Source organism: Macaca fascicularis, chromosome 2 (assembly GCF_037993035.2).
Source record: "Macaca fascicularis isolate 582-1 chromosome 2, T2T-MFA8v1.1".
NCBI lineage: Eukaryota > Metazoa > Chordata > Mammalia > Primates > Cercopithecidae > Macaca > Macaca fascicularis.
This window is the reverse complement of record NC_088376.1, coordinates 98,175,290-98,200,718: the sequence shown is the minus strand read 5'-3', so window position 1 is coordinate 98,200,718 and position 25,429 is coordinate 98,175,290. Positions and strand designations below refer to the sequence as shown.

The window sequence follows — 25,429 nt, the reverse complement described above, 5'->3', positions numbered from 1 at the left end:
GTTGTAGTTCAGGAAAGAGGCCCTATGTCCATACCTTCCACCGTCTCCTCTTCACTCCACACCTGAAAGAAAGACCTCAGATAGCAAGGCTGTGAGAAATGCTATCATCACTTCCGTGGATTTGTAATTCCCATCTCCCGCCTTCAGAACAGAAGTCTTGCTTTGCCTTAATTATCATCAAGAAAGGGTTTATACCTTAGTAACCAAGAAAGGGTTTGAACCATCGTAGCCCTGGTTTCCCAAATTTAAATGAAGTCACTACTGATTGTAAATAGGCTCAGGTCATTGCCTGACATAGAAGCTCCGGAGAGTGAAAGTGAATCTCGACTCTCTTTTCAATCCCCAGGTAGAGAAACGTGTTCAGAGTCTTTACCGTCATAGCCTTTTTAAGACTTAGAAAAGGCGCTGCTCTACTCTCCCTTGCTACTTTGTGTATTTGCCAAGGGATTACATTGTCAAATTAGGGACCACGTGCTTCACTAATAATGTTTTAAAGGCTGGTCTTTGTGAAAAGCAGCTTTGCAAAACCTAGTTATGGAAAAACCAAGGACAGCCAGAACTCTACGGAAGGAGGGGGTCTGTACATGTATCCCAGAGAATAAAAGAGCTGGGAGTCAGTCAGCAGTATTGGGGGTTGGGGATAGTGAAGTACAAATTGTGCCAGGCAACATGTGATTGCTTTTTTCTTCCCTCCCCTCCATTTTTTTCCTGACAGAAGAAAATTAGTGCTTCAAAGGAATAGAAGTAGATGGAATATTTTCATGAATTTTAGAGAAGTATTTGACAAATGTCATATGAATCTTATTGAGGGTGTTCACTGAAATTTGCTGAGAGAGGGAGGTGGGCACAGTCTGGGAGCATGAAGTGCTGTTGCCCAGGGAAGCAGTGCAGGATGGACAGGCCTTGGAGACAGAGGCCTCCCTGGGGTCCGCACATCTCACCTGTGCACCCATGGGGATGCCTCTCCAAGACCTTAAACTCTTAATATATCTTAAACTAAAAAATAAATCAGCCAGGCATGGTGACTCACGGCTGTAATCTCAGCAGTTTGAGGGGCTAAGGTGGGCGGATCACCTGAAGCCACGAGTTTGAGACCAGCCTGGCCAACACGGTGAAACACTGTCTCTACTAAAAATACAAAAAAAATTAGCCAGACATGGTGACAGGCGCCTGTAATCCCAGCTACTCAGGAGGCTGAGGCGGAAGAATCTCTTGAACCCGAGAGGCGAAGTTTGCAGTGAGCCAAGATTGTGCCACTGAACTCCAGCTTGGGCGACAGAGTGAGACTCTATCTCAAAAAAAAAAAAAAGCTAAAGTTTAAATTTTAAACTCTCAAAACATCATTTTAGCAGAGAATGTTTGCCAATCACAAAATAAGCCCATCTTTCTCCTCTTGCCCTGCCACCTTTCAGATGTGGGCTGGTGGACTCCTGTGCCTGGTGCACCTCACCACACAGAGTTCATGCTCGAAAAGCTTCTTCATAGAACTATACCTCTTGATGCTTAAAAACACACACAGAGGCTGGGTGCAGTGGCTCACATTTATAGTCCCAGTACTTTGGGAGGCTGAGGCAGGGAAGATCACCTGAGGTTCAAGACCAGCCTGGCCAACATGGCGAAGCCCTGCCTCTACTAAAAATACAAAACTTAGCTAGGTGTGGTGGTGGGCACCTGCAATCCCAGCTACTCGGGAGGCTGAGCCAGAAGAATTGCTTGAACCTGGGAGGCAGAGGTTGCAGTGAGACGAGATCACGCCACTCACTCCAGCCTGGGTGACAAGAGTGAAACTCTATCTCAAAAAAAAAAATTAAAAATTAAAAAATTTTAAAATTTTTAAAAAACCACACACGCAGAAATTTTCATATAAGAAACAGAATTAATATGCATTTGATGAAAATTCACTGCATGGAATTTCTGGTGTCTTGTAGCCATGTATTCCAGTAAATGGATTTCTATATTTTTCGTTGCAAAACAAATCTAGTCAGCTCCCTGATTTCTGTGTCACCCCCCATCTCCAGTCCAATTAGCCTGTTTATTTCTGAAACCCAGCACCTGCACCCGAAGTGCCAGCATGGGGCGTGAGCAGTGAAGGGGTGTTACACATTCTTCTGCTGGGAAAGGAGACCAGTGTCAAGGGTGGAAGATCGAGTTTGAGGAGGAAAGACGAGTTCCGTTTCAGGTTTGAGGCTTAGGGTTGGCTCTAGAGATTGAGACTTTGAAGCTATCACCATTCAGATGCTGATAACAGCTGCGAGAACTCACGAGATGGCCACAGTGTGGAGTGGGGGCCACAGGTAGAACCCAGGGTTAGGAAGTTGTGGTCAGAGGATGGAAAGCCCAGGAGCACAGTGTCATGACAGCCTCCTAACTGTGAGTGCTGGAGTGCAGGGGGCCGCTAGTGTGGCAAAGGGATGTGCTCATAAGAGGGCAGTGTCCACACGGTGTAGTAATGACTCTTACTGGTCTTAGAGAGAGTCCTTCGAGTGAAGTGATCAAGAAGCAGAAGCCAGAGTTTAGTTTTCTTTTATTATCTATTAAGCATGTTATCCAATGCCACTAATTATTTCTATTGGTGTGGATGGTTAGGACTTAATATCTAATAGCATCTACCAATGTCAGGTTTCTAGTGTTGACAATATTCTATAGTTATATAAAATGTTATTATTGAGGGAAGCTGAGTGAAAGGGACCTAGGAACTCCATGCTAATTTTGGAACTTACTGTGAGTCAAAATATTCCAAAGTAAAAACTATTTTAAAAAGAATTATCATGGAAAGTCATTTCCAGAGACTCATGCTCAGCCCCAGACACAGGGTCCTGTGCTCACAGACTCTCAGTCTCCCCAAAGAGCAAAGGCTTTCCCCTCCACTCACCCCTGAACTATCTGTTCTCGGCGGGCCTGGGCTAGAGTGAAATAGCAAGGACTCCAGAGTCTACTGGCACAGGCTGTAAGAGTATTGATGATGCTAGCTCATCCCCTTGGAGGCAGTGTTGAGCCTCTATTGGTGCCGCGGATGTGACCTGGAGCCCCACCATGCAATAGAGTCCCAGGGTTGGCATGACTCAGCGAGGGCATGTGTGTGTCCCTTCCCTCCACACTGCACTGTCATGACCACTCACCAAGGATCTGCTTTGTCTCTTTCACTTTCAGGACGCTTCCATTGCACACAGATTCCACGTGATGAGAGAGAAACACCCTGAAAAATTCAACAGCAGGTAAGTTGCAGGCCCGGCTGCACTGCCACCCACCCAGTGTGGCCCTGGCGGAACAGAGGCCTTTCACCTGCTCTCCGGAAATGTTCCCAGCCAGGGCCTCCAGGGACTTGGCCTTCCTGCCACATTGCCGGAAGGAGGGTTTCCATTTCCAAGAAAAAAAAAAAATTTCAGAAACTTGGCACAGGCTAACTGCCTGTCCTCTCTGTGCAAAGGGAGGGGCTGGGAAGCAGGAGGTGGGTATGAAGGGCCTGCTTTTGCAGGGGAGGAGGTGGGAGGGTATCTGCCCTTGGCTAACTGGAACCCCCTCCTGAGTCTCTTCTGCTTCCTAGTACAGCGCTTCCAACCCCAGCCCCTCATGATTCTTTTGTGGAAGGGTGGGGAGGCTGGAAGAGACCCTAGCTTCTGTCGGTCTCAAATGGGAGGAGGTGGCAGCTCCGGGGCTTGGACCAGGAGGCCCAGAAGGGCGTCTCCTTGGCCTCCCCCGACAGCAGAGGGCAGCAGCAGAGAGGTACCTGCAAAGGCCGGAGACCCGGAACCCATTAAGTCCCAGCCTCAGCCTGGGCACTCTGTGAAGTTGCCAAGTTAGGTTCAGAAATGAAAGGAAAGAGGAAACGAGGTCATTTGCAAACGAAAGCAAACCCGGCTTCCTTGTAGGAGAAAATTTGCCAGAACTGAGTTGTGACTGACATATAGCTACCCCTTTCTCCCTCCTTCCTTCTTTCTCTCTTTCTTCTCATTGGTTAATTTTCATTCTTTCTTTTTCTTTGCTGTACTATTTCAAGATGACCACTATTTTGACACTGTTCCCACCCCAGCCCTAGGTAGGTGAGGAGGAGGATGGATAATGATTTGGACTTTGTCTTTGAACCTGAAGATGTTGACTTTTGTTTAGCCCACAGAATTGTCTTTATTTATTTATTTATTTATTTTATTTTATTTTATTTTTTTATCTATGAGACAGAATCTCACTCTGTCACCCAGGCCAGAGTGCAGTGGCACAATCTTGTCTCACTGCAACCTCCTCCTCCCAGGTTCAAACCTTTCTCCTGCCTCAGCCTCCTGAGTAGCTGGGACTACAGGCGTGCGCCATCATGCCCAGCTAACTTTTGTATTTTTAGTAGAGATGGGGTTTCACTATGTTGGCCAGGCTGGTCTCAAACCCCTGACCTCAAGTGACCTGCCCTCCTCGGCCTCCCAAAGTGCTGGGATTACAAGCAAGAATTGTCTTTAAAAGAGAGGTTAGAGTGTTCACTGAAGACATTCATTTAAAGCCTGTACCCATCATTTTCAGCACTTGCCATTTTCACTCCTACTCTTTGTCCTGACCCCACAGCCTGAGAGGTCAACCAATAAGAAGGAGATCTTTTCAGAGGTCAGATATTGAACACTGCAGCTTCAGGAAGAGTGATCTATGAGATGTGATAGTAGCCGAATGAACCTTTTAGGAAGTGCATCCTATCACAGCGTCTTCTTGCTCTCACACGCACAGACTCTACACACTCACTGCACGCTAGGAACACGTGTACTTCCAGCCCCTGACACTGTAGTCACAAACGTACAGTTCAGGTGATCTCCTCTAACAGCCTTTTGCACTCCCAGATATACACAAACCACTTTTTTAAAAAGTACTCCTCTTCAACTCATTCCTCAGACTTTTAAAGTCCTCTTTCCACACAAGTACCTTTTTTTTTTTTTTTTTCAGTGGCATCTCACTCTGTTGCTCAGCCTGGAGTGCCGTGGGGCAATCTCGGCTCACTGCAACCTCCACCTCCTGAGTCAAGTGATTCTCCCGTCTCAGCCTCCCAACTAGCTGGGATTACAGGTACCCGCTACCACACCCGGCTGATTTTTGTATTTTTAGTAGAGACAGGGTTTCACCATCTTGGCCAGGCTGGTCTCGAACTCCTGACCTCAAGTGATCTGCCCACCTCAGGCTCCCAAAGTGCTGGAATTACAGACTTGAGCCACCGCACCCGGCCTCACACAAGTATCCTTATACGTACTCATGCACATGTACCATACACTTGTGAAAGCCGTGGGGCTCTGTTCATTCATTCATCCATTCATTCAACAGATCTTTTGAAAACATAATGTACACCAGGCACTGTTCTACAGGCGTTTTGGACAGACCCATGTAGGGGACTCACAGCCCGGTGCTGGAAACAGGCTGGCAAGCAGATGTGCAGAATGGTTTGTGTTAAGGGATGTGACTAGAAGTGACCTATGGGAGCAAAAACCAAGGACATGAAACGTGGCATGGAGGGTTTTCCAGTGACAGAGATGACTGAACCAAGGCACAGAAAAAGAGGAGGGCAACTCAGGGAGAAGGAAGCAAATGTACGAAAAGATACGAAGGAGTGAGAGGGTACAGTATACTGTGGAAGAGCAAGATGTTCAGTGTGATCAGTTGTATGGTCTCGGCAGGGGAAAGAAACCAAACCTCTGTAATTCCCAGAAAGCAAGGAAGCAGAGGGAGGGAGAAATTTCTCCATATGCCAAAAATCAATAGTCAGGCCAACATATGACATAAATAGAGCAATCATCCATCACCCACATGATTAAGTACAATTAGAAAGACACATCAGTCAGAAAAAAAAAAAAAAAAGATTGTAGTGTGCATTTTAATGCAAAGTATGAACAAATTCACTGTGATCTGTAGCACTGTTTTTCCTTCTCCCTTCCGAGATCCCATAAACAAGACTACTCTTTGAGGGTAGGTTCTCACCTCACTCTTCACCTGACTGAGGTCAAGGTAGCATGGGTGACGTGGTGACAGGCACACGGATTTGCACGTAAACCTGTGTGCTTTCCTAACATCTGAAGACAGAAGGGCTGAAGTAGCACCTATTTCACCAGGTCACCAAATGCTTCCTATGAGGAGCTTTGCATACATACTGCTTCTACCCTGCCTATTCGCCCGTGTCTAAAATACCCAGGAGTGCCCAATTTGTCCACTGAGAGGCAGGCAAGCAGCCATTTTCTTCAGGCTTCCTTATTTAGCATTGGAGATGGTTTTAAATAGGCAGGTGGTTGTTGCCATGGTTACCCCATTACACCAGCGGCTAAACTTAGGAAGGGCCGCAAGGGATAGGAAGAAAGCTTGATACCCAGGATTTGGAAATGTAAACGGTATTATCAAACAAGGCTTATTTTACTCAGCTTAACTTAGGTTCTCCAAAGAGTAGTTACTGCTTGGCTGAAAGCCCTTTGCCATTACTGCCCAGGTTTGGACTCTCAGGGATAACCTTGAGGTTAAATCTTGGGAGTTGTCATTGCTGTGTTTTGTTCTGTTTTGTTTTGTTTTGTTTTCAGCAAGGGAGAGTGACTAGTCAGGGCTAGAATTTACCAGGAAACCGGAATCATTCACATTGCTGAATCCCTTTTCTTGGCTATTCTAACAAGAATTCTTAATCTGGGACCCAAGGGCTTCAGGGGTTTTGAGAACACCTTGAAATTGTACTAAGGTATTGAATGTATTTTTCTGCAGAGAATGTCCATAACTATCAGAAGATTCTTAAAGGAACCTATACTCCCCAAATGTTTAAAAGTCACAGGTCTGAGGCCTCTTTGAATCCTAAAAGGCATCAAATTATGACTCAAATGTTGGGGTTTCAGGAAATTCTTCCTCCATGGCCTCTCTATATAGGTTGTTACCAGGGAGGATAGTAGATTCCAGAAAACCAAGTTATGTTCCCTGAGGGAATAGTTTCGTTAACGGAGCAAGAACCAGAACCGAGGAGGCAGGAATATGAGCCATGTGTGATGGACAAAAAAGAAAAGACCTTTCAGGGCAGAGATGGGGTTATTTTTTGCCCTGTCTATCTCCTAGTTATCGATAGGCTAATTATTAATTGCTAATTGAGGAATGTTAGGGAGATTATCATCTCACTGTTGGCATAAGAACAAAAGAGAAATTCGATTCAATTGAGATTCTGAAGTGTTTGAAAGTGATCTGGAATAAAGGGCGCATAAGACATGGCCCCTGCCTTCAAGGAACTCATAGTCTAGCAAAAGAAAAGGAAAAATAGTGCTCAAATATTTTTTACAAAATTATTTTAACATACAAGGTGGTTACATTTCACAGGTGATACAGTATACAGGAAGTTGTATAATATATAAGAACTTATTAATGGTCATATCCCAAACATCATTTGCAAATGAATTGTTTTCTTTTTAAGGGGTATTTTTGGTCGTGTTTTTTTGTTTGTTTGTTTTTGCTTTTTTTTTTTTTAGAAAGAGTCATTCTGTCGCCCAGGCTGGAGTGCAGTGGTGTGATCTTGGCTCAATGCAGCCTTTGCCTCTCGGGTTCAGGTGATTTTCATACCACAGCCTCCCGAGTAGGTGGGATTAAAGGCATGCACCACCATGCCTGGCTAATTTTTTTTCATATTTTTAGTAAAGATGGGGTTTCACCATGTTGTTAAGCCTGATCTTGAACTCCTAACCTCAAGTGATTTACCTGCCTTAGCCTCCCAAAGTGCTGGGATTACAGGTGTGAGCCACCACTCCTGGCCAAATTGGTTGTTTTAAGTGTAGCAATAGTGTTAAAGGGGAACCTAACTAAGAACTGTTATAATTTTTTTAGCTCCTCCTAGCAATATTGTTAAAGGGAAACCTGACGAAGAACTGTTTCATTTTTTAGCTCCTCCTAGATGCCAAGTGGTGAACTAGGGTTTTTAAATACATTAAATTATTTAAATCACAAAACAACCTTACAAGATAAACATTAGCATTCCCATTTACAGATAAAGGAACTGACGCTGGAAGAAACCAAGTCAACTAACAAAAGTCATGTATTTTTTAGGCAATGGGGCTAATTTAATTTCTGACCTAGCTCTTCACTCCAGAGTTCAAGCTCTGTTTCCTGCAACTGCTATCTCCCATGGATTTCATTGAGCAAGCACTGATGTATACCAGACACTCTGATAAGTACTTTATACATCATCCCACTCATTGCTCATAATAACATGCAAGGGTAAGTGCCACGGTCCCCATTTTAGAAATGAAGGAACTGAGGCTAAGGAGGATGGAGTTATGGTTGGCATCATCTGCCTTTATGGATTGTCTCTATGGGAAAATGCCTGCCCAGTTCCAGAGGGGAGGAGAACAGGTACACCATCCAGTCATACATTGTATGGTGTGAGTATCCTCCCTGTTTCCATGTCCACAGCAAGGAGCAGGACTGGCTATATGATCTGTGTGGCCCAGTGCAAAAGTAAAAAGGTGAGGCCCCTTCTTCAAAAATTATTATGAATTTCAAGCCAGTGACAGCCAAGCATTAAACTAAGCACTGAGCCCTCTTAAGTGTGGGGCTCCGGGGTCCATGTCTCACACCTATGAGCTGGCCCTGCCTAGCAAGGAAAGAGGAATTAATAAAAAGACACATTTGCCAATAGTCACAGAGTAGAGTGTTTGCAATAAAGTCAAAAGAATGGAGGAAAGAGGGTTTCAACTTAGAGAGAAGGAGAGGGACTCTCAGTCCCACAGACAGGCGGCAGTCAGTACTAGCAGAGGAGACAAGAATCCCATCAAAGTCTTCCAGATAGCCAAACCCCAGCCACCATGAAGTTTCCAGATTAAGTCTCCATGAAGAGTTTTGCCATACGAAATCTATACATAAAAACCACCTAATTCTAATGTCACTGTCAGTGAGTGTCTAGAAAGAGAAGTCTAAGCATGGAATGTTTTCATTGTTGGTTAGAAACTCAGAGTACTTGAGGAATGTGTTATTCTAAACCTGTTGAGTGTATCCACTTGACTATGTCTCTCAGCAGTTGAGGCTGAAGCAAGTTATTTCCTGTTAGACCCTTCAAAGGGACCGAAGCAGTGCTTCATTCCTACTAGAAGCTGACCACCTTTCTCAAAAGCCCTTGAGTAATTAACAGGTTCTGAAATATTAGCTTTCTTGGAGCAGGTCCCATGGAGTCACTGATGAGGGGCTCCCCAGAAGCCCTAATGTAGCTTGAGTTTTTAAGAGGTTGGAAATATACCTTGTAAATAACTAAGCACTTAGTAACTATAGAAGAAGGCAGCAGGATATAGAGTAAGTTGGCATCAAAACTTGGCTTTGCCACGTATTAGCTATGTGACCTTGGGCAAGTTAATCTTCTTAATCCTTTGCTGCCTCTTTTGAAAATCTTGCAATGTTGCTATGAGTATTTAGTGACATAATACCTAAGTTTTCATAGTACATAGTAGGTTCGCCATAAACATTTGTTGTTGAATATCATTAAATAACAAGCATTGCCTTAAATTGACAATAAAGTATTGACAATAAATGGGTTTTTTTTAATGGAGTGGCAAATGGGATTCAGTTATCATAGAATCAATGCTCTATTGACATGGCCTTTAACCTGAAAAGTTGGAGGAGACCCCAGCAGTGATGCATTGAATCTGCCCAAATCCTTCTCTTGGGGTTGGGAATATGGCACCAGTTTGGTTGGTTTGGATTCTGCAGGACAGAAGCTCTAGAGGAAATCCCCTTCACTGGCTCCATGGAGGTCCGAGAGGTGGAGGTTGGGGATCTGAACTCTAGAGATTCGAAGTCCAGTGCCAAGTCCGGGCTAGCAGGATCAAGGGAGGGGGTCACAGACCCCAGGTGAAATGGTATCAGGAGGAACAGGGCAGGAGTGAGCAAAGGAGAGTGGCAAGACAGATTCCATGTGCTCTCTGGGTGCTTCTGGCTTACTAGCAGGGGTCATGGACTGCATGACAGGTAGGCAAGTGGCCCTGTGGTCAGATGCTGGGGATATGACTACCCCTCCCTCACGGATACTTCTTTCCCCTCACCCACCACATACCTCTCCCCAACCCTGACCTCAGATAAAGACAGAGATGTTCTGTGGGAAACCAAATAGAAACTGACAAAGCTCAAGTCATACAGTTCTGAAAATGAAAGGAAGGGTTTCCTGTCTTGAATACCTGCGGTATGCTCTGCCGTCACAAGCATAAAATATATCACGATTTACATAAGATTTTCTTCTTATATCTAAAAATGAAACCCTTCTAAGTTGTTCTTTCCTGGCGCCCTGTGAGGTAGCCCACTATTACAACCCAGATGTGTGACTTTCTCAAGGCATAAAGGTTCAACAGCAGCAAATATAGCAAAGTTAAAAATCCTTGCCATCAAAGTCTTCATTCTGTGCCCTGAATTGGGCTTTGCCTCTCTTTATCTAATATTTGGCACCTCAAAAGAGACCTGCTGTAGGTAGCCAGAGGTCCAGACTGTCTGCACCTGCTTCCCTCAATATAGCAAACTATTTTTCTTAAATATCTGGGATTCAGAAAAGCCCCAAATGAATTTAATTGTGGCATTTTCTATGTTTTTTCTTATTCCTGTAGGTATTTATAAAGAAATGCAAACCTTATGTTTTGTGCTCAAGAACCTTTGGCTTTCAAGTCAATTCTGACAGAGCAACTGACTTAATTACTTGAATGTTTAGATACTAAGCCACAAAAATGTTTTGTCCCCCACCCTCCCCACCCCTCTTTGCGAGAGATGCAGAGAGTAAAATGAATGAAATATGGGTTCATGTTTTTTTCATCAGATGCTCATTACACAACTGCAGAAGTCCAGGGTTTTTTGTTGTTGTTGTTGTTCATGATGATTGTTTATAGTTAAGCCTTGTTTATTCGCAGAAATAAGGGAGCAACCACGTGGATCATCTAAAGTGGTAGATGATCAAAGATTTGGGGAGTCTGTTATTAATATTTGTGTGCAGTTCTCTCTGCCCTAACATTCACAGTATTTTAAATAATATAATGAAATCACATTGACTCTTAACAATCCCTTCATTTTCCTCCTGGGTCCCCAGTCCGCATGGGAACAGACAGCACAACCTCTCAACTGTTGCACAGCAGCAGCCTGTGGCATCTCAAGCCTCCCTACAAGGTTACCCACTGGCCAGAACCGTTTCTTTCTGTAACTTAATGGGCTTTTCTTCTAGCCCCTGCCAGGCTAGAACAGGAAAGGTCTTATTCATGTCAACAAAGAGTAGAATCAGTTTGTGATCATACCAGAAGGAACTTGAAAGCACGCTATGTTTTCAAGACTATAGGCCAGATAATCCCAGTTATCAGAATTTACTGACTGATTGATTTCTAGAAATATTTCCATCGAAGAGCTCAAGATGTAGTATGTAATCAAGTTCACAAGAGTTGAGGCTAGCACGATAACCTTATGGAAGAAAATCAAAGCACACAAATTCAAAGTAAGGTAGGAACTGACTGGATCCTAACGTGAGAGTTAACAGTCTGGATACTTTCCAGAAGGGAGTGGTTGAGAAGGTGCTAGAACTTTAGATGTCTTCGAAGAAAAGGCTGAATCTGGAATTGTTTCACCCAAAGAAGAGAAGCCTTAGAGAGGAGTGATTATTGGCCTCAAATATTTAAAAGGCTTTTCTTATAAAGCAGGAATTGTGTTATTTTGCACAATAAATCAATGAAAAGGTGACTGGAATGCAAGACTGGGTTGAGCCCCAAATAGGACATCAATTCTACCGGTCAGAGGCATCCTCAAGTGCAGTGAGCTATTGGGAAAGGTGATGAGTTTTCATGTTTTGCGTGCAAGCCCATGCTGGCGATCATTTTGGAAGCAAGTGCCCAATAGGAGAGGTTCCATGATCAGACAACCTGGATTCAAATCCAGGAGTCCTCATTAACCACCATGTGTGACCTTGACCAAGTTACTCTTCCTAAACCTCAGTCTGCTCACCTGTAAAACTGGAGTATAATATTATATGAGTTTCCTATTGTTGCTGTAATGAGCTGCCACAAACTTAGTGACTTAAAACAACACTACTGGCCGGGCGCAATGGCTCACACCTGTAATCCCAGCACTTTGGGAAGCTGAGGCAAGCGGATCACGAGGTCAGGAGATCAAGACCAACCTGGCTAACACGGTGAAAACCCGTCTCTACTAAAAATACAAAAACAAAATTTGCCGGGTGTGGTGGCGGGCGCCTGTAGTCCCAGCTACTCGGGAGGCTGAGGCGAGAGAATGGCGTGAACCTGGGAGGTGGAGCTTGCAGTGAGCCGAGATCACATCACTGCACTCCAGCCTGGGCAACAGAGGGAGACTCCATCTCAAAAACAACAACAACAACAACAACAAAAACTAGCACTACTGTATTACAGTTCTGGAGGTCGGAAGTCTGAAATAGGTGTCACTGGGCTAAAATCAAGGTGCATCAGGGCTACATTCCTTTCTGGAGAGTCTGGGGAAAAAGCTGTTTCCTTGCCTTTTCCAGGCATCACCACTCTTTGGCTCCTGGCCCCCTCCCATTGTTGAAGCCAGCAGTGGCCAGTCGAGTCCTTCTCATATGGCATCCCTCTGACATTCTTTCTCCTGCCTCCCTCTTCCACTTATGAGAACGCTGATTGCACTGAACCCACCCAGATTATTCAAGATCCTCTCCCCATCTCAAGGTCAGTTGACTGTCAACTTAAACTCCATCTGCAACCTAAATTCCCCCTTTGTCACGTAACCTAGCATACTCACAGGCTCTGGGGATCAGAACGTGGACATCTTCAGGGCATTGTTCTGCCTGCTAACCTCATAGGCTTATTTCGAGGATCTAGTGGAACAATGCACTTAAAGTGTTTATTACAGAGTCGGGCACATCAGTGGTAGCTATTATGATTGTTATTAATATTCTTATTAAAAAGAGATCCTATATCAGATAATAATCATGTTAGATGATTCAGAAGCCCTTAAAACTCTGAGCGTTGGTGATTATCTAATATAGGCAGATAAAAATCTATTTAATATTAAATAGGGTGTGAGTCATCAATGTAGAAATATATGGAATTATTTTTCTCGTCATTTCTCTTAATTAAAAGTTTTTCAATAAAATATCAATATATTTATCATTATGTGATTTAATAATACATCATAAATATTATTATATAGCACATTGCAATATCATTATAAATAATTTGGAACGTTCAGAAAAGTTAAAGTAAGAAAAAAAACCAGTCACTCATAGTCCCATCATGGAGAAACACAATATTGCCATTTTGGTGCATTACAGCAGTTAACTTGATATATATACGTTAAAATATTTATGATAAAGTGTTTTTATAAAGCTATACAAACCATTTTTAAAATAATTTTTCTTTATATAAGTCATTGAGGCTCATTGTAAAAAAATCATATTTTTCATCCCCTCCTCCAAAAAATAAACTCAGCACTATAACATATTTTCTTTCAACACTTTAATTGCACAATTTTATTGACTTGAGATCACGCCGTAAACACTAGTTTAAAAGGTTATTAACATACTAGCATTTATAGGTTATGAAGGGAAGATGATAGAAAGGAATTGAATGGAGTGAGTTCATCGGCTGTAGTTGTATTGGTCTTTTCCAAGTAAAAAGTCCCAATGCTTTGGTTCAGTCATTGAGTGCTTTAAAGATACCATTATCCAAGTCCCTTCACAGTTGAAATAACTATTTCATATGTTATGCAGCTCTACTATTGCACAGGGTAATGAAAAATATTTTATCCTTTCAACACGATTCTGGGTCCTGCCCATAGTTTTGCTGTATCTCAAAGGAACCAGTTTGTGTTTTATCTGACCATCAGAGATAGCAAGAGTTGCCTTCTGAACTATGCAGTAACATCGTTTTTGTTTTCATTTTTGTTTTTTTGAGATGGAGTCTCTCTCTGTCACCCAGGCTGGAATCAGTGGCACAATATCAGCTCACTGACATGGCCGCCTCCAGGGTTCAAGCAACTCTACTACCTCAGCCTCCTGAGTAACTGGGATTACAGGCATGTGCCACCACGCTCGGCTAATTTTTTTGTATTTTTAGTAGAGAGAGGGTTTCATCATGTTGGCCAGGCTTCTCTCAAACTCCTGACCTCAGGTGATCCAACCACCTCAGCCTCCCAAAGTGCCGGGATTACAGGCGTGAGCCACCACATCCGGCCTAGTATAGTTTTTAAAGCATGAATAACCATGCCATTTATTAAAGTGTTTAGAAAGGTGGTTTTCCCAGTGTAATCAGTTCTGCTCCAACCCATACCAACAATAGTAGCCATCATTTATTGAGAGCTTTCAAGGATCTCATGTACAATATTTTTAACTGGCACAACTCACCAAATGTAAGTATTATTGATCCATCTTACAGATGAGAAAAGTGAGGCTCATAGAGAAGATGGAACTTGCTCCAGACCACACTAGTTACTAGGGAAGCTGCTATTCGCATCTAGGCCTGTCTATTCCACAACTCCTCTTGCCCTGCCACACTTCCCTGCCTCTCCATGTGCCCAGTTTTGTGCCCCATGACCAAAGATGCACCCAAAAAAAAGACTAGAAAAGAGCCACAGATATGATTATAGGGTCAATGAGAAAGCCACAAGTCATCCAAAATCACTTTTCCTGGAGAGAAACAGCGAATGTGCTGGGAATGGGCCTCAAGAGTGTGAAGTATTCACAACTGGAAATAGTGACTACACCTCCTTACTCTTCATCTCAGTTCAGGAAAGAATGAGAGAGGGAAAAAATGTGCTCTAAAATTAAAGAATTGTCTTTTGGATGGGAGCAGGAATCTTCTGGCCTGGAGACATATTAAAGACTGAAATGAGTTATTGAGAGTAGCTTTGGAATGTCTTGCAAAGGCTTCCAAAAACAGAGAGTTCCATTCATCTGGGATGATAAACACACCACCTTCTCTGAGCCCAGGGGCGGACTCATTGCACCCACCAGGTCGCTACCCAGATGGGAGCTTTCTGCCTCCCATTCCACAACTGACCAAGCTGCACTGTTTAACTGCACAATTTTCTTTACTTGTGAGACCGCTTGCCCCCTGTGCTCCTCGGTTCCCAATTGGTCCCCAAGATGTCCCATCCTCAGGATTTCCTCAGCCACCCTCTGGCCCATCTCGATGCCCTTCCCACTCAGGCCCACCCTGCCTAGAGCTGCCCGTTCGTTAGTCTCCCCGAGATACGTTTGTGGTCCTGTTGCTGCTGCACAAACACCTACTTCCCTCAGCCCCATCCTGTGTTACATCCCATGCTTGCATTTAGTGCCCTTTCTAACATTCTCCTCTTCAAACACCAGCCTCAGTTCTTGCTTGCATGCTCCGTTACTCTTACCTTCCCCACACCGCTGCTCTCAGGCCCTCAATCCCTCAACCTAGACGACATCTCCTCTTGTGGCCTAGTCATCACTTGTTTCAAAATGCAGCACAGAATATTCTGAACCAACCTACTTGACCAACCCATTTTGTACTCCACTTTCTCTTAGACTCCATCTCCAATGTTCTTTTGTTGTTGTTTTGTTTGTTTGTTTTTGAGATAGAGTCTCACTCTGTCGCCCAGGCTGGAGTGCAATGGTGTGATCTCAGCTCACTGCAGCCTCCACCTCCCAGGTTTGAGCAATGCTCCTGCCTCAGCCTCCCAAGTAGCTGGGACTACAGGCGCCTGCCACCACTCCCGGCACATTTTTTCGTTTTTAGTAGAGACAGGATTTTACCACGTTGGCCAGAATGGTTTTGATCTCCTGACCTCGTGATCCGCCCACCTCGGCCTCCCAAAGCACTGGGATTACAGGCGTGAGACACTGTGCCCGGCCCATCTTCAATGTTTCTGACACATTCTGTCCCACTTTGCTGCACCCTCTTTGTCTTCTATAATTTATTGTTTGGGATGCTAAACTACTGTTATGTCTCCAACTTGTTCATAAGCTTTCTCACTTGGAGAGGAGTCTGACTCTCTTCGGGATCCACTGAACTAAATCCAGAAGGGTGGTGCCAAGCATGTTTCTTCATTCAGCCAAAATGCATTGAGCATCTATTTGTGTTAGCATCATGCTAGGTCTGAGAGGGACGATGGAGCACCACAGCCCCTGCTTTTCAGGAGTTCGTGGGTGTAGCTGGGAAGATGAGCACATACAGAAGTTAATACCAACTGTATCAGTGTGCTGGGCTGCCATAACAATACACCACAACTGGGTGGCTTAGAACAGCAGGAATTTATTCGCTTGTGGTTCTAAAAACTGCATGTCTGGCCTGGCGCGATGGCTCAGGCCTGTGATCCCAGCACTTTGGGAGGCTGAGGCGGGCGAATCACTTGAGGTCAGGTGTTCAAGACCAGCCTGGCCAACATGGTGAAACCCCGTCTCTACTAAAAATACAAAAATTAGCCGGGCGTGGTGGCGGACTCCTGTAATCCCAGCTAGTCGGGAGGCTGAGGCATGAGAATCGCTTGAACCCAGGAGGCGGAGGTTGCAGTGAGCCAATATCATGCCACTGCACTGCAACCTGGGTGACAGAATGAGACTCTGTCTTAAGAAAAGAAAAAGAAAGCTACAAGTCTGAAAGATGTCAGCAGGGTTGACTCCTTCCCCAGGCTCTGAGATAGAATGATTTCTGTGCCTCTCTGCTTGCTTCTAGTGGTTGCCAGCAGTCTGACATCCTTAGCTTGTAGATGTATCAATCACACCAATCTTTGCCTCCATCATCACACTAGTGGAGAGGCCGGAGGTTCCCAGGTGGAGTGAAAAGGCAGCAGGGAGCAGTTGCAGCAGATCTCGGTGGTCCGTACGAGAGTTTGCATCTTATCCTGGGAATGGGTGAGTGGATAGTGAGGGTATCCATCAGTAAGTGCTTTTTGAATAGATTAATGAAGGAGTGGCTTACCTTTCAAAGTATTTCTGGAGCAAAACTTTCAGGGCTCCTAGAATCACTGGGACTTTAAGATACTGAACCTTGATGAAATGTTAGAATAGTACAGACAGAGTGTTAGTCAGAAAGACCCAGAAAAGAGGCAATCCCTGTGGGGAGACAGAAGGAAGAGGGGCATCAGGAGAGAGATGAAGGAGCCAGCTCTGCTGCCCTGGAGGAGTCAGTACACATCAGGGCTAGAAAAACTGGAAACCAGCGACAGAGCTTTCTTATAAAGCCTGAGCTTTAAAGCATGCTATTTGGTTGTGAAGTAGAAATCCATACTGAAAAAAAGAATCCACATGTCTTTCTCCCTTCCTCACCACCACGGTTTCAGATGCCTTCAGGGAGAGGGCAACTTAGGAGGCTTTTAAACTTAGTTTAACATGTCTCTTTGTTTTTATATCCAGAAAAAATACTGTCAGAGTTTATTGGCCTTCTATTGTACTTTACTAATTAAAACTTCAGAAAATTGTTGCCCTTTTGCATAAGGGTATTTTGGTGATACAACAGAGTCCATATCTGTATTTAGAGCTGATATGATTAGCATATTCAGTCCTCCATATTTTCTTTAAACTTTTCATAATTGCATATATTTTATTATGAAGAAATTTAAAAACAAGGCAAAAAGGTAATAGATGTTCTCAGAAAAGATTCAAGTGATTAATTTTAATTCCCCATTTAAATCAGCATTTACTAAAAAAAAAGCTGTAATGCACTTATTATTGGGCCAAAGGAAATTTCGAAAGCAAGCTTTCACTGTACTCATCAGGAAATGCACTCTTCCTTGAAATAAGTAAGTTATTTCACAGAAACCCGGAGCAAATGGCTTTACAACTCTGTTACGCCAGGTCGTGTCACCCTCATGTGAAATACAGATGCAAATTCCTGAGTTTCATTGCATTCAACATCAAAAGAACTCAGTTTCAGCCCTTACTCTGCCTCTTACTTACTGTGTGCCATTGGGAAGGTTACTCGCTTCTCTGATTCCTAATGTTCTGATGTGTAAAATGGAAATTACAACTGCCTGACAAGGTGCCTGTAAGAATTAGAGTAAATAAGTCAATGGATTTGAAGTTTATCAGGTATTGGTATGAAGCTATTGATTACTATGGGGATTTGTAAGGAGAACATGTAGCAGTATATGAGAATCCATTGTAGAATCTCTAATTTTAGTGCACGCTGTCATGGTTCCTGTCTGTAATAGTAACTTATAGACTCCTAGATTTGGATAGGACTTTAGATTTCAACCCCCTTCTCAGTATAAGCATCCCCTCTATAAACGCTCCTCCAAAGGGGGTCATCAAACCTCTACTTTGAAGACTATAGATCTCTACTTTGAAGATTGTAGAAGTGTTTAAATTTGAAGGGGGTAGGGGGTATTTACCACTTCACATTTTACTAAGAAGGCATTTTCCCAATCTTCTAATGCTCTTCAATGAAAGAGGGGCTCTTCTCACTTCAAGAATGTACTTATACCTTCAAATTACTAACACAGCAGGGACTTACGTAATTGCTGAATATTCATGTTTATTGAACCTACACTTAGATTGAAATTCTTCACTGTCTAGTAACAAGATGTTTTCTATTCTGTTGAATGGAGTGTCCCTTTAATCCTGAAAGTGGGCCTGTTTGGAGAGCATTCCAAACTGCCAATCAAGCCAAGTACCCTTTCTTGCCTTTGAACTCAATAAGCTGAAAGTGGGTCCGTAATCTCCAGTTTTGGGTTACCATAGAGTAAGAGGGAGTGAGAAAGTCCTGGGTAAATGAAAACCGCCAACTGTTGATCTCAGTGAAACTTTCATTGGAGCTCTCAACACAGTGTTGTAATTAGTCAGGTTCCCCCTTTCCTCTTCTGTACCACCTTGCCCCTGAACTTGGATGGGGAGAGGGGGAGCGGCTGCTCTTAATCATGGTTTCTGTGGGTATATGCAGGGTTGGGGTGGAGATGACGCCACAGGATGCCCTCTGATTTGAGCTGACGTTTTGGTTCATGCTTTGTACTCATTTCCCCCTCTGGCCCCATCTCCACAACTGGTAAAAATTGCACTAAAGGAAAATGAAATGGTTAACAGCCAAAGGGTGAGAAAAGAAGAAATTTGAAGGATTGGATAATCTACTTACTAAAGAACTTGTCCCTTAATAATCAAGACTTCGTGGTATAATCTTAAAATTCACAATAATCATGGTTTGTACAAAGTAGTGAGTTCAGGGAAAAGATAAATGTGAGCTTAGGCTACTTTTCTAATAGTTAGAGTCAAGTTCATTTCTCAGTGTTCCATAATTGTGGAATAGTTGATCTATCTACCAGGTTGTGCCCTAACTTCCAAACACAGAGCAACTGCAATATTATTTCCTAGAAGAGGTAGATTTGGATGATATTTTATTTCTGTGCGTGTGATCTTTGCAAATGCCAATATGATTCATCTGTCACCCTGCTGCAGCTGGTCAACCCTTGAAATCAGACATGTATTAGGACTCATGACCAAAGACACCAGCAGCTCAGACAGGAAGGATCTGAGGAAGAAAGTAGCGTAGACACTTTTGAAGCATCTTCCAGGGAAATTCCCAGGGGAAAACTACAGAGGTCTATATGAGGGGTCACAAATCCAAACGCGTGCAGAAGCAGGCAGTTCGTGTAAATGAGAGAAGTGGGTAGATGTGAGGCTCTAGGGAGTGGTGAGAACTCTAGCCTGAGACCTGTGTAAAGGGAGCAGCCAGTTCTCAGTGGCAGTCGATTGTTGCCAGGTTGGAAAGCAATCCAGTATTAACAGATCTGATTTCTCAAGAGAAGCTGGGCTTCAGGTGTGTATGTAAAATTTTCCAATTTTAAACACCACTGTGCAAGCCAAATAAACACATTGCCAGGCCCCATAAGAGCCTTGGCCCTCCAAGTTGTCACGTGGATGCCCAGGAAATATAATCTTAGGGTTGTGATGGGGGCCAATTGTTTATTTTTCTTTCTTGACCTTGGTCACAAATTATTGGTGCTGTAAATGTGAACTGGTCTTCTGCCGAAGGAGAGAATGAATGGGCTTGAGGAGAATTTAAAAGCATTGACAAAGGGTTCCTAGATGTCATTAAAAAAAATGATTCAGGGCCAGGCGCGGTGGCTCATGCCTGTAATCCCTGCACTTTGGGAGGCTGAGAGGGGAGAATTGTTTCAGCCCAGGATTTCAGAGCTGCAGGGAACTATTAATATAATCATACCACTTGCACTGTGGCCTGGGCAATGGAGTGAGACCCTGCCTCAAAAAAATAAGTAAATAAAATACACTTTAAAAAAAAAAAAGAAAGAAATGATTCAGAAAGAAAAGGTACTCAGGAGGGCAAAGAGAACATAAAGAAAAGTCGCTCTGATTAATAAATAGATATGGAAATAAAGAGGAAATGCCTAATTCCTGTTTGGATAAAAAATTAAAAGTATAGTCTCTGCACAAGGAGGATAAATTTGGACCTTCTGGAGAAGGGAGACAGAGCAGCTAACAGACTTATCATGAGGTTCAACTCCTGATGAGCCTGCAGAGGTAGCTACCCAGATTGTCTTCTTCCAGCATGTATTAAAGTATGTAGCATTGGTTAAAATGCATTCCACAGGATGTTAAAAGGAAATTCACAAGAATATGGGGGGGGGGGTGTCAGTCATTGAATACACTTAGAAAATTGAGTTAAACATAATTCTTTTCTGTTTGATATTGTAGAGCTTTTAACGTAGATTCTAACCTGCTGAGATCACACAAAAGCAAGAGAAACTATTTCATTTCCCAAATTTACCTGACCACAGCATCCCCTTACCCCAGAGCCTCTTGAGACTAATATTTTACTGAATTCACATTGGTGAAAGCCCCTGCATTCAAGTGTACATATTCATGTAACTTACAGACTCTTTCTCCTGTCTGCTTGTGGGCATGGTGGCAAATGACACATTTGGAAGAATCCTGGTTAGTATCTCTAGTGACCTTTGATGTCTTGGGTAGGAAGCCAAGGGACACGGGCAAAGGCAATGCTTTAGTCTCTTCCTCAGCCATGAGTCATAATTTTAGAAGAAACAGGCACATATGGGGAACACAGAGCTGCTCTGTAGCTCATCTGAAAACGACTGTTCTTCTGGACCATGGATTTTGATGCTGGAATGAGAGGACCCTGGCAAGGAATTGGGAGCTTATCACATAAACCAAGAGGAATATTTTTGGCCAGATACTTGAAGACCAAACAGAAGAGCTTTAAAATGAGGTTTAAGTAGGATAAAGTAGAGTGTTCAAATTAAACTCTAAAATCACAGCCCGCAGAAGGGCAGCAGGTGCAAGCTACAATTAAGAGGCATGGCTAAGGTGATGCCAAGCAGCTCTCCCAAGGAACTGGCAGGGAGGACCACTGGGGCCACACCTACAACTGGGACGCATTTGCCAACCGCATAGTGAGAGGGCCAAACTGAATTAGTCGTGTTCTTTAGGGGAGAAGAGCACGACCTTAGAGATTGCAGACAGAGACATGGTGGGGCAGGACGCACAGCAGCACCATCAGGCCAGGTGAGGATGACAAGTTCACATAAACTGTAGTCTCTGAAATGGGTGGCAAGGATGTATACACAAGAATAAGAAGTCACAAACGTCAGAGTGGAAGCAAAGTAGAGAGCATATGGATGAGATTTTCAAAAGGATGAAATAGAAAGGATTTTGCTGGCAGGGTCTACCACAGTCTTCTCAGGCAGAGCGAGGCTCTGGCTCATGCTTTTCTATTTAAGATTTTTTAAACTGGCACAGGAAGAAGATGGAATAGGGAAGAGAAGGGGGGTATTTATCCAGGCATCTGCCCTATCGAGTGCATTTTTGACTTGCCTTGCTAGCAATTCCATGATGGGAAAGGTAAGGGAAACAATGAGGGAATGACTTACTGTGGACTTAATTCTAGACAAGATGCCTCTAACCGGCCGATGGTGTGGAAGGCACAGGAAACATAGGCGGAAATAAACAGACCAACCTGGAGTTTTATGATCGCAAAAGAAAGACACAGGACACATACTTCAGTGTGTGCTCTCTGCTACCCTTCCGCTTTTGCTACTTCACAGTCTCCCTCTGGCATCTCCATTCCCTTCCTAAGTAGAACTCCAGCCCAGACTTCAGGGTCACCACCAGGGATGTAGGGTAGAAGAGTCTCCAGGTTTCTTTCCCAGGAAGTTGAGGAAAGCAAAGATCCCCAATCCAAATTCAGCAGAAAAGATGTGCTCCCTGTACTTTAAGTTGGAACTCAGAATCATGAGACCACAAAACCAGTTTTATATACAGGATTGGAGTTCTACTGTGCCTTTATTGGAGTGTATATCATGAGACATACATGTGTGTGTATTCTTTTGTGCTTTTTTGTTGTTGTTGTTGTTGTTTGTTTTCCTGAGACAGAGTCTCACTCTGTCGCCCAGGCAGGAGTGCAGTGGCATGATCTTGGCTCACTGCAACCTCTGCCTCCCAGGTTCAAGCGATTCTCCTGCCTCAGCCTCCCAAGTAGCTCAGATTACAGGTGCCCGCCACCATGCCTGGCTAATTTTTTTATTTTTAGTAGAGATGGGGTGTCACCGTATTGGCCAGGCTGGTCTCAAACTCCTAGACCTCATGATCCACCTGCCTCGGCCTCCCAAAGTGCTGGGATTACAGGCAGGAGCCACCATGCTCGGCCTAATTTTTGCATTTTTAGTAAAGAGAGGGTGTCATCTGTCTCCTGACCTCAAGTGATCCACCCGCCTTGCTCTCCCAAAGTGCTGGGATTACAGGCTTGAGCCACCATGCCCAACCATGTGTGTGTATTCTTAATTAATATTCCCAGCAACCCCTGCAAGGTAGGTCATATTGTGTCAATTCAAAAATATAGAAATAAAGAGACAGACTAAATGATTTGCCCAAGGGCACATGGCAAGTAAATGACTGAACTGTGGCTTGAACCCAGGCCTTTCTGCCTTCTCACCACAGCTCCTTCAGCTCCAGTAAGCTCTCTCCAAAACAAGACATTGTATTTTGGGTATCTGATGGGTTAATTGACTCTTGTGGGTTAGCCTGGGAATCCAACCTCAACATAACATTGTTTCTATGGGGAAATGTGCTCAGAGTGACAAACAACTGGCTTAACCAAGGAACTTTTGTAACCCGACCTATCATAAAGCAGGCACTGCCTCGTGTTCAGAAAGACTGGCGGGGGAGCAAGAGGGGAGAACAGGATCAGTCAGCCTGCATCCCCTCAGACTCTGCGATCCCATTCCAGTCTAGCTGTAGGTTTGCCAAGGAACAACCATCTCACACATCTACAAATAGCCACCGTAGTACCTACCGCAGGGGGTAGATGTGAGGATCAAAAGAGCAGGACCTTTGAGTGTAGAAAGCAGCCAGTGCAGGTCAAACCCACAGTCAACATTTGTGAAGTGGGAAGTGAGATTCCTCCCAACAGCTGGGGGCTGGCAGAACTCAGCTGGCTCCCTCAGGACCCACCTGGCGGTCACGGTACTGTGAGGGTGTGGACCTGCTTCCAGGGTTTGCCTCTGCTCCTCCAGACAGTTCCACATTTTAGTCTTGGTTGATTGGGACCCAGGAAGTCACCTTCCACAGCGAGAGGCTCAGCTCCAACAGGGCAGCTACCTTCTCTAAGCCTTCAAGGCTCAAGTTCTAACACGAGGCCTCGCCCACCTGTGTCTTCACTGTCCCCTTTGCCTTCAGATACCAGTTCCCAGGGCTGATGGATGTGTAAATGCTGGAAAGCACAGCTAAGGAATCACTACAGAACCTCAGCAGTGAGCATTCCTGTCCGCCTTTTCCCCGTCCCTCCAGGCAGGGATTTCTTTTTGTCCCAGTATTTGACTTTGCTCTCTGATAACTGCCAAGAGCAAGCTTATTCCGTGCCCTCCAGCCTCCGCCAAATCGGCCTGAAGGGGATTTTCTTTCCATGAATAACTCTTCAAAGGGAGAAAGGATTGCTAAGAAGCAGCCAAACTGTGAGGGTTTCTTCTTTCTTTCCTTTTTCCTTTTGGATGAGGGAAAGGAGCTATTTTCTCTTGGCGAGGACAGATACTAACTGGACAAACACCCTGGAGACCAAGGCCATCAGGAAAGGAAACCCCTGACAACATGGTCCTGGCCTTGCCTTTCCCTCAGCATTCTCCCCTGAGGGCCACCCCCAAAGTGGTGCCTTTCACAGCACACGGCCGGCCATTGTCCAGTCAGGATGCTGGGCCTTTGGAGAGACTCTCTGGCCTCAGAGGGGCAGTGTCTGCGAGCACATTTGGTAACAGTGGATCATGAGTCTCAGAGAAACCTTCTTGTTGCGGCCTGTGTGTGTGCCCGCACGTGCACACGTGTGTCCTTGTGTGCTGCACTGGGAAAGGATCCGATTTCAGACTTTGGCAGTCTTCGTGCTTGGAGTCCTGCCCTTAGGAGGAGATACTGTCAGGTGCCAGACAGAATTCGGAGAGCCTATCAAAGGAGAATGTGTCCTTGGTCCACAGAAACACACTCTCTTATATGGAAGAGAAGGGTCACTGTTCAGAGGCAGTAGATTCTTAGGTACCCAGAATTACCCTTGAAGGGGTATGGAGGCTGCTCTACACACGAGGCTCATGAGTTTGGCCCTTTGTTAGTCTGGGACAAGAGTGGAGACTGGAGACCAATGGGGAGGTCCAGATCACTGACTCTGCTAAAGAGTGTCAGGGTCCCAGCCTACCTCAAGCTGGAATCCTACAGCCATATAGGTGGCCCATGTGGTAGATGTGAGTAAACCCAGCCCACAAGCATGAATGAGAATGACTCACAGCTTTGCAGTCACTAGCTCTGGTGACTTTGGTTGACTTTTCTGTTTCTCTAAGGTGCCTCTGGGGCATAGCAACAGGAGCCAGGGAGAGTAAACCAGTAAGGAGTATGAGCTGGAAGACGGGGTTTGTATTCCAGCTCCGTACCTCCCAGCTGCATCATCAAGAACTGATCTCGGTTTCTTAAGCTGTACCATGAGAAGGCTGCCATAGCTTAGAAGAGAACCACCAGCCATCCCTGGTATAGAGTAGTAATTTTACATGTACCCTTATACTATGGAATAGTGCACTATTTTTATTCATTCTCCCACTGCCTCCCGCCATGGGTGCCATATTGAATAAGACTTTTGTCAGCCATAAAGCTGTTCTAAATAATCATTTGTTTCCCCATTTTTATTATTCAGGATTCAATTGCCATTCAATCCGTGTCTCTGGTTACCAAGCAGTAACTGATATAACTGATTTAATTCCATTGCCCATCAAAAAAATTATCATTTAACCCACTAGTTAGTCTATGCTGTCTTTATTATGATTAAATGCACAAATACTATTTTACATTAAGAAATATTAACAGCAGCTCATGGACTCCATTCATACTTTGGAAGACTCTTTGGAACCTGTGATCCCCCAGCTATAAGTCCCTGAACCCTGAAAACCTTTTAAGTGCAAACAGTATGTCATCTGTGATTTTACAGTTAATTTCTCACATATGAAAATGACTCAAGAAGTGTCTTTAGAGGTTATTAAGAGGATTCCATAGTTA

At 44.2% G+C, this 25,429-nt stretch overlaps 1 protein-coding gene across 21 annotated transcripts in view; it reads left to right on the top strand.

The window, feature by feature from the left end:
- Nucleotides 1-25,429, top strand: part of DGKG (diacylglycerol kinase gamma) — a 214,029-nt gene that overhangs the window by 115,637 nt on the left and 72,963 nt on the right. For 18 of the 21 annotated variants that reach the window (XR_012430965.1, XR_010585063.2, XM_005546608.5 and 15 more), the window contains one exon: nt 3,151-3,215. Coding sequence is in view for 18 of the 21 variants with exons in the window: in XM_005546608.5 (XP_005546665.2) it covers nt 3,151-3,215 (65 nt within the window). In the remaining 3 variants the exon portion in view is untranslated. Of the gene's footprint in view, nt 1-3,150; nt 3,216-12,463; nt 13,191-25,429 lie in introns of those variants that run through there. The other 3 variants (XM_074031631.1, XM_015445625.4, XR_012430967.1) reach the window with 2 other exon arrangements.